Source organism: Elephantulus edwardii, unplaced genomic scaffold (assembly GCF_000299155.1).
Source record: "Elephantulus edwardii isolate Elephantulus edwardi_28Jun2011 unplaced genomic scaffold, EleEdw1.0 scaffold00296, whole genome shotgun sequence".
Classification (NCBI taxonomy): domain Eukaryota; kingdom Metazoa; phylum Chordata; class Mammalia; order Macroscelidea; family Macroscelididae; genus Elephantulus; species Elephantulus edwardii.
Window position 1 is genome coordinate 913,753 of NW_006400046.1, and position 12,836 is coordinate 926,588.

General features: G+C 55.8%; 3 protein-coding genes and 1 pseudogene across 3 annotated transcripts in view; 2 read left to right on the forward strand and 2 right to left on the reverse strand.

Moving 5' to 3' along the window:
• Nucleotides 1–1,531, forward strand: part of SAMD1 (sterile alpha motif domain containing 1) — a 4,589-nt gene extending 3,058 nt beyond the window's left edge. Inside the window, exons 3-7 of the mRNA XM_006900815.1 lie at nt 7–178; nt 591–894; nt 978–1,074; nt 1,173–1,284; nt 1,373–1,531. Coding sequence (XP_006900877.1) covers nt 7–178; nt 591–894; nt 978–1,074; nt 1,173–1,284; nt 1,373–1,531 — 844 coding nt within the window. The remainder of the gene's footprint in view (nt 1–6; nt 179–590; nt 895–977; nt 1,075–1,172; nt 1,285–1,372) is intronic.
• Nucleotides 1,532–3,468: 1,937 nt separating this feature from the next.
• LOC102857376 (chromosome unknown open reading frame, human C19orf67) lies at nt 3,469–6,220 on the forward strand. Its single transcript, XM_006900816.1, has 6 exons — nt 3,469–3,794; nt 4,347–4,491; nt 4,614–4,714; nt 4,793–4,960; nt 5,312–5,449; nt 6,040–6,220. Exons 1-6 carry the CDS (start codon nt 3,469–3,471, stop codon nt 6,218–6,220), a joined length of 1,059 nt encoding a protein of 352 aa, XP_006900878.1.
• Nucleotides 6,221–6,438: 218 nt separating this feature from the next.
• Nucleotides 6,439–7,860, reverse strand: LOC102857777 (annotated as a pseudogene).
• Nucleotides 7,861–10,196: 2,336 nt separating this feature from the next.
• Nucleotides 10,197–12,152, reverse strand: LOC102858188 (uncharacterized protein LOC113230-like). Its single transcript, XM_006900817.1, has 3 exons — nt 11,576–12,152; nt 11,036–11,109; nt 10,197–10,397 (listed from the first exon to the last, which is right to left on the reverse strand). The coding sequence occupies exons 1-3, from the start codon at nt 12,150–12,152 to the stop codon at nt 10,197–10,199; spliced, it is 852 nt and encodes a 283-aa protein (XP_006900879.1).
• Nucleotides 12,153–12,836: the final 684 nt, after the last annotated feature.

Consider the following 12,836-nt stretch of genomic DNA (forward strand, 5'->3'; position numbering starts at 1 on the left):
GGGTAGCGGTGGAGCCGGCGGCCGCCTAACCCGCGGCCGCGTGCAAGGGTTACTGGAAGAGGAGGCAGCGGCGCGGGGCCGCTTGGAGCGCACCCGCCTCGGAGCGCTTGCGCTGCCCCGAGGGGACAGGCCTGGACGGGCGCCGCCAGCCGCTAGCGCCCGCGCGTCTCGGAGCAAGGTGAGCGCGCCGGGAAGGGGGGGCGCGGCACAGCGCGGTGGGCAGGTGCGGGCGAAGTTAGTGGAGGGGGCGCGAGTCCCGGGAGGGATGAAATGGTTGGGGCTTTTCGCTTCTTCTTTGAGGGCTTGGTGCGTGGTGACCTTGGCAAGTGACTTAATCGTTTCAAGCCTCAGTTTACACTGTTCAGACGCGACTTAGTATCAGTAGCGACCCCTTGGGGTTGTTGAATCAGCTTAGCGCGATTTGGCTGCTGAGGGCGCTGTTAACTCAGGGCCTGGCACGGAGCGAATTCATAAAAGTTAGTCCATGTTATTAAAGGTGGCATTGGACACGCGGCTTCGTCCTGGGGCCTGAGGCCTGGGCGCCGCATTACCATAACTATTAATCTGGTTTGCCTGTCTTTTGGACGCAGAGAGGTGGGGAAGAGCGAGTGCTTGAGAAAGAGGAGGAGGAAGAGGATGAAGACGATGATGATGATGACGACGATGAAGATGATGTGTCAGAGGGCTCTGAGGTGCCTGAGGGTGACCGTCCCTCTGGTGCCCAGCATCACCAGCTTAATGGCGAGCGGGGTCCTCAGAGTGCTAAGGAGAGGGTCAAGGAGTGGACACCCTGTGGACCCCACCAGGGTCAAGATGAAGGGCGGGGGTCAGTGCCCATCGGAGGCACCCGCCAGGCCTTCTCCATGGCCGCTATGAATAAGGAAGGGGGTTCAGGTAAGGATGACTTTTAGGTGGGGTGTGCCAGGTGAAGAGAAATCCGTCTTCAAAACTACAGACAGTGCTTCTTATTTCCTTAGCCTCTGCTACCACTGGGCCAGACTCCCCATCTCCCGTGCCTTTGCCCCCAGGAAAACCAGCGCTACCTGGGGCTGATGGGACCCCCTTTGGCTGCCCGTAAGTCGAAGCATGAGATACAGGAGTACCACATTCGGGCTTGTGCAGCAGAACAAGAGTGGGTATCACCTCTCACTGGTCTTCCCGTTTTGTTGCAGTTCTGGGCGCAAGGAGAAGCCCACCGACCCTGTGGAGTGGACGGTGATGGATGTTGTGGAGTATTTCACAGAAGCTGGCTTCCCCGAGCAGGCCACAGCTTTCCAAGAGCAGGTGAGCTCCTGGCCTGAACGGGCAGACTCCCTGAGGTCCTCGGCTTCGGGACTCTGCTCCGACCCAGCTCTGTTTCTGTCTCGCCCAGGAAATCGACGGCAAGTCGTTGCTACTTATGCAGCGCACAGACGTGCTGACCGGCCTGTCTATCCGCCTCGGTCCAGCCCTGAAAATTTACGAGCACCACATCAAGGTGCTACAGCAAGGCCACTTTGAGGATGACGACCCCGATGGCTTTCTAGGCTGAGCGCCGGCCTCACCCCAACCCCCCTCCATTCCAGTCCCAGTCTCACCCCAGGTCCCGCAGAGTCCAGAAGCTTCTGGATGGGGATACCTTCAGCCCTCATGGCAGATTCCAATGAGGGTGTATTTTCCTACTCATCTACCCCATGTCTCCCCATCCTGATCCCCACATCTGCCCCCCAGCACATCTCGGACTCCATGTTGGGGTATAAGATGGGACAGGGCCTGCTCATTTCATCCCAAGAGGCCAATCCCCCCAACCCCAGGACATTGATGGAAAAAACTGGGGCTTCCTCCTATCTCCCCAAGATCCTATTCCGTTCAGCCAGATGTTTCCTATATAAATGTTTTCTTCTGCCTGTTCATTTTGGTGGGTGGGTGGCCTTTCCTTCCTTCCCCACCATCCATGACCCTTCCCAGTCTCCTGGCCACCAGGCCCCAAGAGTACCGGAGCAGGGTCACTGGGTCTTTCCTACTCCCCTTTCTGTCTGTCGGTCGTCGCTCCAGCTGGCTGTATTGCTTTTTAATATTGCACCGAAGGTTTTTTAAATAAAATTTTAAAAAAAGAAAATGACCAGGGAGTTGGTTTCGTGAATGGGTCTGAGGAAGAGGTGTTTCGAGTATTTTCCCAACCCCCAACCCTCCAGTGGAGCTTAGGATAATTAAGGATAGAGATGTTTTGGGAGGAGGCTGCTTGGTGACTGGAGTATGATGGGCCCTGCAGGAGTATTTGATTTGTTCTCTGACATCTTCCATGTCCAGACACTGACGTTTAAAAATGTCTTGTGGAGTGGCCAGCAGCTGACTACCAGGCTTTTTCCTGTCCTCTGCATGAGAGACTTTTCCCAAACCCACTTTATACATGAAGCAGCTTGAAGTCGTAGGGCAAGAGGGTAATGATGCCTGTGCAGTCACACCCACATCTCCCCACCAAAAACCCCAAACTATTCTATTTGGCTCCATGTGTAACCGAGTAGAATTGCAACCAATGAGTTTTTCACTGCTGCCATCTTGCCAGGCCTTCCTTCTGCCTGCCACACAGCACAGCAGGCTGGATTCCCACTGTCATCAACCTGTAGGATTAGTAGTTCAAGCCTCAAGAGCCTGAATGCTTTACTCTCGGGCTCCAAGTGTAATTAATTAGTCTGCCTTGATAAAATGTAATGCTTGTCAGGGTGCTTTGGTGGCCTAGTGGCAAGAAGCTGTGCTGCAATCTTGAAGGCGCTCAGTTCAAATCCACTAGATGCTTCACTGGAAAAGGAGGGGCAGTCTCCTGTCCCAGTTGGATTTGACTTGACGGAACACCACCACCACCACAACAAAAGATAAATACTTGTCAAACTTGACCCTCTAGAGAATCCAATTTCTGAGGCCCAGATCTTTTAGGCAACTGAAGTAGGGTCTATTAGGCCTTAATTTCTGCACCATAAAACGAGAAGAGTTGGGCCACATGAAAACTTTTAATGAGAGTTGTTTAGATCAGCCAAGTACATTTCAAATCTCTGCCCAATTGTCTTGAGTTTCTCAACCCCGTGAGGTGGTTCGGCCTGAGGGACCTGTCCGGTGGGGCCTGGGTCTCCTTTAAGCCTTTATCAGGGGCTTGGATACAAGGTGGAGATCCCAGCCCCCCTAGAAAACTGCCTCCCAGCGAGAAAGGCCTGGCCCCTCTGTGCTGGTGCGGACCGGCTTCGCCCGCGCGCGCGGGGCCCAGGTTTTGGCGGGTGCTGCGCGCAGCGTGCGGGTGCACGGGACCCCCGAGGGCGCGCGGCTGCGAGCTCCGCGCCCCTTCCGCTTGTTGAAATTCAAATGAGGCGACCTCTAGACGGCGAGGCGCTGGTTGGGAGGTCGAGGTAGGGGGCGAGCTGCTGGAGGCAAGTCCGAGGCTTTAACCTGCGGCCGCCGACGTGTGTGCGCTTTCAGGCGCTCCGGGGCCCCAGGGTGATGGCCTCAGAGCAGTGGTTCGTGGACGTACAACCCCGGGGAGGCGAGGAAAAAGCACCACCTCCGGAGGAGACGGAGGGACCTGAGCCTGAAGCACCGTCCGGTCCAGAGCCCTGGGCGAAGCCTCCACAGAGGCCTGCGGACCCCACGGAGCAGGAGGCCGAAGGTCCTCGGGGGCCGCAGCCTGAGGCCGCAGCCTTCCCGCCGTCTCAGGGGCCGATAGCTTCTTTTCGCCTACCCATGGAGAGCCTGTTCTTCCCCATCACCGAGCAGTTCCGCTACCTGTGGAAGAAGGCAGATGACTTCCAGAGTTACTTACTCTACAGGTGATGCTGGGTGGCCCAAGGCGGTGGGTGAGATTTGAGAGAGGAGGTGATAGGTTAGAGACACACACACACGCCATAGGTTCAAAACCACAAGGAGCCAATTGGAAGTATTTCTGAAGCTGACAGATTAGGAAGCCAATTTGGAAGAACCATGAGGATTGGGGTTCTCCTCACGTGCCTGACCAGCACGGACTTTCTGTGGCCAGATTCCCAAGGACTTTGGCTCCCAGTTGGTAAATGGCGGCTCGGATTTTGAAATCTAGAAGTTCAACGAACCCATGGCCCTCCGGGGCAACCAGTTCGAGACCCTCAAAAGATACAGTGATGACCTGGTCAGGGAATAGGGGATTTACTGGGGCCGTGGTGCTCACTTTTCCGCGGCTATTCAAATCCTCAGGGGAGGCCGAGTTGAGTCAAAGTCAGGTGTGGGTTTTGAGGCAGGTGTGCTGGGGGATTGCATGATGGCGTTCAGACTGAGAATACAAGTGGTGAGGCGCCTGGGAGAAATGGGGGCTGGAGGCACCTCAGGTAAAAGTCCCCTTCCCTCTCCAGCAGGGACCGAGTACAGAAGGAACAGATGGCTGAGGCCATGCCCACCTTCTTAAAGATGTGTGAGCCCTATTTCCTGTACCTGGAGGCAGCTGCTCGGAGTGTGCCCCCCATCTATGGAGCCATGCAGGAGGTGTTTCGAAAAGGGGTGCGTGGAGCAAGTTTTCTGGACCCCCCCCCACACCTTTCTTCTCACAGTCTCAGGCCTAGGGATGGGGTGATGCCACTATCTCTGCTGATGCTCTTATTAATGCCACCTCTTCCATGCAGCTGTTGCAGATCTCCCAACAGCTGGCCCTGCGTATTGAACAGCTGGTCCTCATGTTTGCCTCTTTTGGGCTAGTGGAAGTGGAGGACACTAACCCCTTCAGGTAAAATGGTAAGAAAGTGGGAGGGAGCAGCGTGGCCCTGGGTGCAGCCTCATCCTCCATTCTCTCATCTCCCACCAGCATCTCCAACTTCTTCTGTGGAACGTTCTCCATCAGCCCTTCCCTTGAGATGTCCATCTTCAGATACTGTGCCCCAGCTCCCTACACCGCCAGCCGCTTCCCCCCATACCTCTACAAGAAGATGCGCTGGAACCTGAAGATCAGGGGGCAAGATCGTGTTGTGGATTAGTGAGTCCTCCTATCAAAATGAAATACACCCTACCCCACACGCCCACAGAATTCAGACACAGGCCTCTAAACCACTGTCACTTAGTGTGAAAAGCCAACCAGGAAATGCAGTGCCTTTTAAAGGTCATCCCCACCTTTTTTTTTTTTTTTTAAAGTTAACCTGTCTTCCCATCAAAATAAAAGTATTCGTCTTAAAAATAGGTTGGGGAGGAAAGTCCTCTAAGAGTCACTTGCCTACTTTAGAACTTCAGGGCAACTTCAGATGCTTCCACCTCATCTCCCAAACCAAAGCCCTCCACAAAACATAGGTAGGAAACTGATCACTTTAATTGCTACTGCCTCCCCTCCTAGCTACTTCCTATGCTATCGAGACACATGGGAAGAAACAGGCAAAAGCCCAGCAAACTCCTGCGCCCAGATCCAGAAGCTCTGGTCCCTTGGCCGGTGGGTGCCCCTGGGACCTGTTGATGACGACGACATTTTTTCATGGTAGGAGTTGGGCTCCGGGTGGAGGGGCGGAACCTCCCCTCTAAAGATAACTTAGCTTCCTGAACACTTTAATTAGCTTCCCTTGGTCATAATGATCACATTTTATTGTGCCCTTAAAAGTGTTTTATGTAGAGTCCCATAACAACCCATTGAGACTACGAGGCCTATTTTACAGAGAAGGAAACAAAGTTCAGAGAAGTTAAGTTACCTGCCCAAAGACACAGAGCCAACTGAGAAACTTGACTAGATCAGAGTGGTTTTCCAGAGCCACGCCGCTCTGGGTTTCTCATCAACAAAGGAACAACTTTCCCTGTAAATAAATAATCTTTCCTCCTCTAGTAAGGAGCTGTGCTGCCAACCCAAAGGCATGCGGCTCAATCTACCAGCTAGTCCGTGGAAGATGGGCAGTCTCCTCCCATGTGATTAAACTGCCTCTGAAAACCCACTAGGGCCAGCTAAGCCGGTTGTGACTCCATGGCACCTAGTAAAGAGTTAAGAAAAGGCCTCTTCAGCAGCAGCCTCTCTTGAAAGTAGAGGCTCCCGAAGGGCAGGGGCCACTCACTTCCAGATCTGTTTGTCCCCACTCTCAGGCTTTTGTGCACCTATCCGCTGGGGGACTACCAACAGCTGCTGACCATCGGCTTCGAGGAGCCTTCGCACACGCTGGCCACTGACCTGCTGGTGCAGATCCTCACAAGCCAGGCAGGCACTGCCCCGCCTCCGAGCACTGCCGGGCCGGGGCCAGGGCCCAAGGCCGCGCAGGGATCTTGAACCGGAGTAGGAGCTGAAGTTTGACACTTTCAAACTCCAGGCGAAGGGGACAGGGCGGGGGCTCACTCTTTCTCGAAGAGATAGCCTCTCTTTCCAAGAGATCAAGCCAAACTTATCATTTGTGCTTAGAGCCCAGCACGGCCGCGAGGCTCTGAGTATGAGCATGTCTTTTTATAACGTGTTAATAAAGAAAATAAAGGTTAGACGTTCTGAATCTACTATGAGCGCCGCACCCCTTTGCCCCAAGAGCCATGGGCCCCGCCCACTCGCTTGGCCTTCTGGGAGTTGTGGTTTTTAGAAGCGAAATGGCACAAGTTGATTGGCGGACGGGGAGCGCGGCGCATGCGTACAGGTGCGCCTGAAGTTAAAAAAAGGGGGGGGAGGGGAAAAAGTAGCTGCGGAACAACCGGAAACCAGGAAATCGCGAGCTTCGGGTAGTCAGGAAATCTAACCCCCACTGGCACAGCCGCAGCCACGCCTGCGCTCCTGCTTTGACCCGGAAGTGATTATTCCCCCCCTTACGGCAAAAAGACTTCTGTTTCTGGCGTCCCTCCTACCGGCGAGGCCCGTCGTCGGTTTCCGAAGGGCTGAGGTCAGATCTTCCTTCGGTGTTGGGGTGATGGCCCCCTGCGTGTAGCTCGCCATCCCACGTTGGGGTTTCCACATCGCTGCATCCCAATTCTGGACGGGGAGATCCATCCAGTTGGAGGCAGGTAAACTCACCTGGCTCGAGTCACGGCGAAGGGGGAGGCATCAACTCTTTTCTGTCCTGGCTTTATTACTCATCAGTGAATTTCTCCCTTTAAACAAAGGCACGCTTCGATCTCCTTCCAAACTCGAGACATAGTTAGAGTGGGAAGAGAGACCTGGAGCCTTGCCCTTAGCTTTTGAGCAAGCACTCGTCTGCCTAATACATGGCACTTGCAGGCGATCGATGATCGACTATGGATGATCGAGCCGGTATTCAACAAGTACCGACGCTTGCTTAACACAGAGACTATTACCATCCGTCCCTTTTTACAGTGAAGGAAAACAAGTGAGCGGTGCAGCCAGGATCGGACCCCAAAGCCCTTGCCATTTTGGTGACCATTTCTGCATTTATCATTGTTTTGTTGGGCCCAGCTCAGGTCTGAATTTATAGATCCCTGATACTGATTGCGAGTAGCCCCTAAGATCACATGTAATGTTTTCCTTTTACCCCCCACCCCCTCATTGCTATTTCTTCCCCCTCCCCAAGTCATTTTGTCTTTAATCACCTGTCGGGGATTCACACTGTATTTATTCACACTTAACTCCCCTTAAAAGAGAGGCTACCATGAATGATCGAGGCCGAGGCTGGACTCCAGAAAGACAGGAGAGAAGGAGACAGAGCTTCATGGCTCACAGACTGCAGAACTTGGTAATGGAAACTCTCCGAGGGGTAGCAAGCAGCAGATGAGACGTGAAAGTGAAATACCAGGGGCCCTCGGAGGATAGGACGTGGCTGCTGGGTCATGAGCATCTTGAAGCGTTGCCTGATGATGATTCGGTGTCTCCAGTAGTATCATCTGGGGAGAATGGAGCAGGATGGGCTGAACAGGGTCGCACTTTTCCCCCTTATAGACCCATTCACCCTCCTCAAGACAGTCCTGGAGAAACATCACCACATTCCTGCGAGATAGTCCAACTACTTCTGCAATAGAGTCCGCAGCTTCCTCCTTGAGTCAGTTCAGACTCATAGCTGACCCTCTGGCGGATTTCCAAGACTATAAATCCCATGGGAGGACCTGACTCCTCTTCTGTGTAGCCGTGGGTGGATTCGAACCTCCAGAGAAGCTGCCTTTTGGGTCAGCATTGCAATTCTCCACAGACTGTGCCACCAGAACTCCCTCTTTCTTCAAAATACTTCAACATGCATTCAGTGTGAAAAACTGAGATATTTTTTAAAAACCCACCACAAACCAGAAATATAATACTAAGCTTTTGCAATCTCGTGTAAATTTTGCATTTACTGCACGTCTCTAAATTGTCTCTTTTAGGAAAAATCTAAAGGATACTTAAGGCTAGGGTTTCGGGTGGTTGGTAACAATACAGGGAAGGGAAGGAAATGGGCTTGATTTCCTGGGTCGTGTTGCAAGAGAACTGTTTACATTCATGATTGGACCGTGCATCACAGTCACGGGGCTTGTTCTAGCCCTAGGGTGAGGCCTGAGAATGTGTATTTCTAACAATGCCAGGCTGCTCCGAGCACTATGCATAGTGCTTCGTCCTATTCTACAACATGGTTCTCAAACTTGGCTGTTGCTCAGAACCACCTGGAGCTTTAAAAAAAAAAAGTTCTGAGGCTAAAATCCCACATCCGATTCTCATCTAATGAGGGAGCCTCAGGTGATTTTGTTGCTGCTAGGTGCTGTGATCTTTGTACGCAGTAAAATTTGAGAACAGGAGACACAGTAGCACGACAGCTAAGCTCTTGGCTGCTAACAGGTCTGAGGTGGGGTCCACCAGCACTCCACAGGAGAAAAGACTTAGCAGTGTGCTCTCAGCCTAGGCCCTGTAAGTAGTTCTGCTCTGCCCTTTGAGGTCGGTCACTTAAGCCAGAGTCAACCTGATGGCACCAGTAACCACAAAGGCAGCTCTTTGTACATACACAGTCCTGGCTACACATGCTTCTCTCACCCCACTGTTCACATGCTTGGTTCTTAGCTCCCTTTCCAAGAATTAAAAACAGGTTCTGGATGTTTCCATTACTCCCCTTGGCAACCTTGGCTCTTCCCTGGCCTCCCCAGATGCCATAATGTCATGGTGCTGCTGCTTGTGGTCACCATTAACAGGGTCAGAGCAGACCATTTTGGGGCTCAGGTGCTCTTGGGTACAGTGCGAGGTGAGTTGTTCATTCTTAGTTTTGTTTAGCTGTTTCCTGTCCTCTCTGTAGGGACAGGCCTGTTGTTAGGTCCAGGGCATAGGCTGGACAGATCTAAGACTTTAAACAGAGGCCCATACTGACTTAATGGTCTTAATTCCATAATGACTCAGTGGGTGTAATTCTCACCTGCGCAGGAGATTCCCCCACCCCAGTTCAGTTTCCAGCCAGTACATTGCATCCTTGCCAGTGGAGGCCGTGATGTTGCTACGATGATGAATAGACGCCTCCAGATAAGGTGGAGTAGCAAGAAAGGTCTGGTGAGCTACTCTGAAAAAATCAGCTGATTAAAAACCCCTGTGGATCGAAACTGCCCAACCCTAGGAGGCCACCATGAGAAGGGGACAGCTAACAAGTTTAAACTGTGATTTAAAAACCTTCCCTGGGTCTCAGTGCCCCTCCAAGGAGCTGTTTGTTTTCTGCATTCCTCAGAACATGATTACACATAGTTTTACAAACCACTCAGAGATTCACAGACCCACTTGAGCCCCATCCAAAGGGCCTTGAAAACCCTTGTCCGAGGACAGAGAAGTCAGCCAGGGCTTGCAATTAACAGCTGGCCACAAGCCCTGTCGCAAACAGGTGGCGTTGGTGCTCCACCCAAGCTCCAAAAATTTTAAGGCATTTTTCTAAATACAATCATTTTAAAGTTCAATAGATGTCTCTTTTGAAAGCCCAGTTCCCAGTCTGGCTTTTGAAAAGCGGAAGTTAGGGCACCACTGAGTTCGCTCATTTGTTTTTCAGCCCCCTAGACGCCACCCCTCTTTATTGCTTCATAGCTGTCCCGTTTCCTTCTTCTTGCCGGGCCCTTTAAGTTTGACATCTTAAGTTTGCAACTGCTGGGCAGATTATCAACATGCCCTGCGAAGGAACTTGTTGCGCCTCCTGTTCCCCGCCCCCCCCCTCGCGCGGCAGCTATTTGTTTTCCTCCCCAGGACATGAACAGCCTTAAATCATCTGTCTAGCCAACACCCAGCGCAGGGCACGCCGCTGGCACCAATAAATTTTGACAACGCGGCGGTGAGAAAGCGAGCGCGCGCGGGCGCGCGTCGGTCCGGACGCCGCAGTTCGCGCTTAGACCGCGAGGGGGTATCCGGGCCCGGGCCGGGCCGCGGAGCGGGAGGCGCAGGAACCCGGTGCTAAGAGCGCGTTCGCGCACACCTGACCGCGCCTCTCCCCTGCCTTTCTCCGACCTTCCGTCACCTGCCCGTTCTGGCCCCAGCCCGGTGGAGAGGTGCCTGAAGAAAACAGACCGCACTGCTCAGAGCGAAGGGCCTTTATTGGGGAGTGGGTGGCAGCTAAGGCCGCGACCTTGGCCCTTTAACCATCAGAGGCGAAGGGAGAAGCTGGTTGGGTTTGCAGAGTTACGCGGAAGGCTGAACTTGCATTAGCAGGGGCGGGCATGCATAGTGGTCAGGTTGTCAGGAAAGGGACTAAAAGAGTTTTACCGGGGAGAGGGCTTCAGGTCAGTTTCACAAAACCGAGCTCAGGGACGGACTGGTAGATTTCCTCATCCGCTGCAGACGACCCCTCACTGGGCCTCCCTGCGATCCAGGGGCATTCCTCCACGGGCATTCCTGGGGGTGCCCTTCACCCAGTCTTCCATCATGAAGGTTCCTTCCTCTGGGTGTCCCAGCCTGCTCCAAGCCTCAAGGCTTGCGCTCCTCCTGGGGAGAGGAGCCCAATCTGAAGGTGGCCTGGGGGTGTGCGCACCGAGGTGGGGACGCCCAGCGTTGAGTGGGGACTGTTTGGGTCTCTTGACCCCTTGGCTTCCCTCTGGCCTTTGGGTCCTGGCCCAGAGGCGCGCCTCAGCGGCAGTGGACATGCACATTCGTGACCCGGTATCGTGTGTGCGTGGCGCACTGGGAGGAGGGGGACACAAGTGCTCGAGCACAATGGGAAGGGGCTCCTACCTGCGCCAGGCCGTTCTCCGAAGGCTTCCTGCGAGGGGGCCAGATCACCGCCAGCTTTCCATCACCGGTACTCGCTGCGGCGGAAAGGGGCGCTCAGCCGGCTGCCTTTCCTCTCATCTGCTGGTGGCGGCCGGCAGGGACAGAAGAGGCCAGCCGTGCCCCTTAAACACACACAGGCGTTCACCTCCCTCCTCCCCCTGGAGGCTTTCTGGGGACTCAGGAACCTGAAGGATGAGGGAGGCGAATAGAAGAGTGGGGAGGCAGGAGCCCTCAAAGTTCAGAGGGAAGATTTGAAATAACAGAAGTGGGGCAGGGGTCCCTAGAATCTGGCAAAGAGAAAGGAACCCAGAATCCCTGATCCATGGAAGGTGAATCCTGGAGTCCACCCACCCAGGGGGGTACTGGGGGTGGGAAGGAAACAGAACGGAGAGGTCAGGAAATCTTTGAACTTGAGCAGGGACCTCAAGAACCAGAAGGGCGACTGGACAGCAGGGGAGGAGGCGCGGGTGGGGTCCCTGCGTCCCGGCGCCCGTGGCTCACCCGTGAGGCTGGGCGCGGGCTCCTTGAACTCGGCGGTGCCGTAGATGCTGCGCCGCTGGCGCTGCAGCTCCCGCTCGCGCTCCTGCACCTCGCGCACCTCCTGCTCCAGCAGCGACATCTCGGCGAACTGCGGGGCGCGGGCCAGCACCGGGCACCGGCTTTGCGCGGCCGAGCGCCGCGGGCCTCTGCCTTCCGGCGGCTTCTGCAGGCCCGCGCCGTCTGCGGTCGTGGGGCCGCACTCCCCGGCAGCCTCGAAGAATCGCCTGAGCTCGCCCAGCCGCTGCTGCTGCTGCTGCGGCGGCAGCGGCGGGGCGCTGGGCTCCGGGGCGGTGGCGCGTGTTAGCGCCGCCTGGCGGTGGGCCTCCCGCTCGATGTCTCGCTGCATCTGCGCGCCCGCCCGCGCGCGTTCCAAGGCGCGCGGGAGCGCGGGGTCGGGGCCGGGCCGGGTGAGCACCGGCCGCACGCGCAGCTCGACGAATTCGCGGCCCGCGCGGCGTGGGCTCAGCCCTCGGCTCCGGCGCAGGCTCTCCTCGCGCTCGCAGCTGCGCCGGATTTCGCGCTCGATGGGCGTCTCCATGAGCGGCTCCTCCGGGGTTGGTGCGCGGGCTTCAGGGAGTAAGGGGAGATGCTCTTGAGGGGCTACCAGGTCTGACCCCGAGGAGGGAGTCTCAGGAACTTGAGGGACACACTGCCCCAAGTCCTCTGCACTCCGCGCTTCGGACGATCCGGACTCTTCGCTCCCCAGCCCCAGGTTTTCAGAGCCCCCGACTTCGGACGCCCCGGAACCTTCTGCGTCCTGCCCGGCTGGTGATCCGCAGGCTTCCCTGTCTTCCTCCGGGGTCTCGGCGCCCAGCTCTGCAGGGGGCTCTGGGACTTCGCTGTTCCACTCTGCAGCAGGCCCGGGGGCTTGGCCCTCTGGCCCGGGGGGCTCGTGGCCCCACTCTTCCGACGACCCCAGGGCTCTGCTCTCCGGCCCGCGGGCCTCGGTGTCCAGCGTTGGGGTCAGCTTGGAAACCTTCGTTTCCAACGCCGAGGTTCTGATGCCCAGAGCTAGGACACCGTTTCCTGCGCGGCACCTGTGACCGCAGCCGCTGCCCGCAGGCTCCTGGGTGTCGCCTGCACTGGCCGCTTCTCTGACCCGCCTCTGGCCTTCCAGAACGGCCTCCCGGGGGCACGCCGGCACCGCCCCCGGCACCTGCCGCGAGAACCTCGGCCCCGCCCTGGTCCCGCCCTCGGGGCGGCGGTGACCCCGCTGGGCCGC

Excerpts from the sequence above, each read along its gene's own strand:
- LOC102857376 (XM_006900816.1), top strand. The coding sequence starts at position 3,469 with ATGGCCTCAGAGCAGTGGTTCGTGGACGTACAACCCCGGGGAGGCGAG. Across the intron at positions 4,492-4,613 it reads AGGAGGTGTTTCGAAAAGGG|CTGTTGCAGATCTCCCAACA; the intron begins GTGCGTGGAGCA and ends TCTTCCATGCAG. Across the intron at positions 4,715-4,792 it reads GAGGACACTAACCCCTTCAG|CATCTCCAACTTCTTCTGTG; the intron begins GTAAAATGGTAA and ends ATCTCCCACCAG.
- LOC102858188 (XM_006900817.1), bottom strand. The coding sequence starts at position 12,152 with ATGGAGACGCCCATCGAGCGCGAAATCCGGCGCAGCTGCGAGCGCGAG. Across the intron at positions 11,110-11,575 it reads GCCCGCGCCCAGCCTCACGG|CGAGTACCGGTGATGGAAAG; the intron begins GTGAGCCACGGG and ends TTTCCGCCGCAG. Across the intron at positions 10,398-11,035 it reads CGGAGAACGGCCTGGCGCAG|GCCCTTCGCTCTGAGCAGTG; the intron begins GTAGGAGCCCCT and ends TCCCCAATAAAG.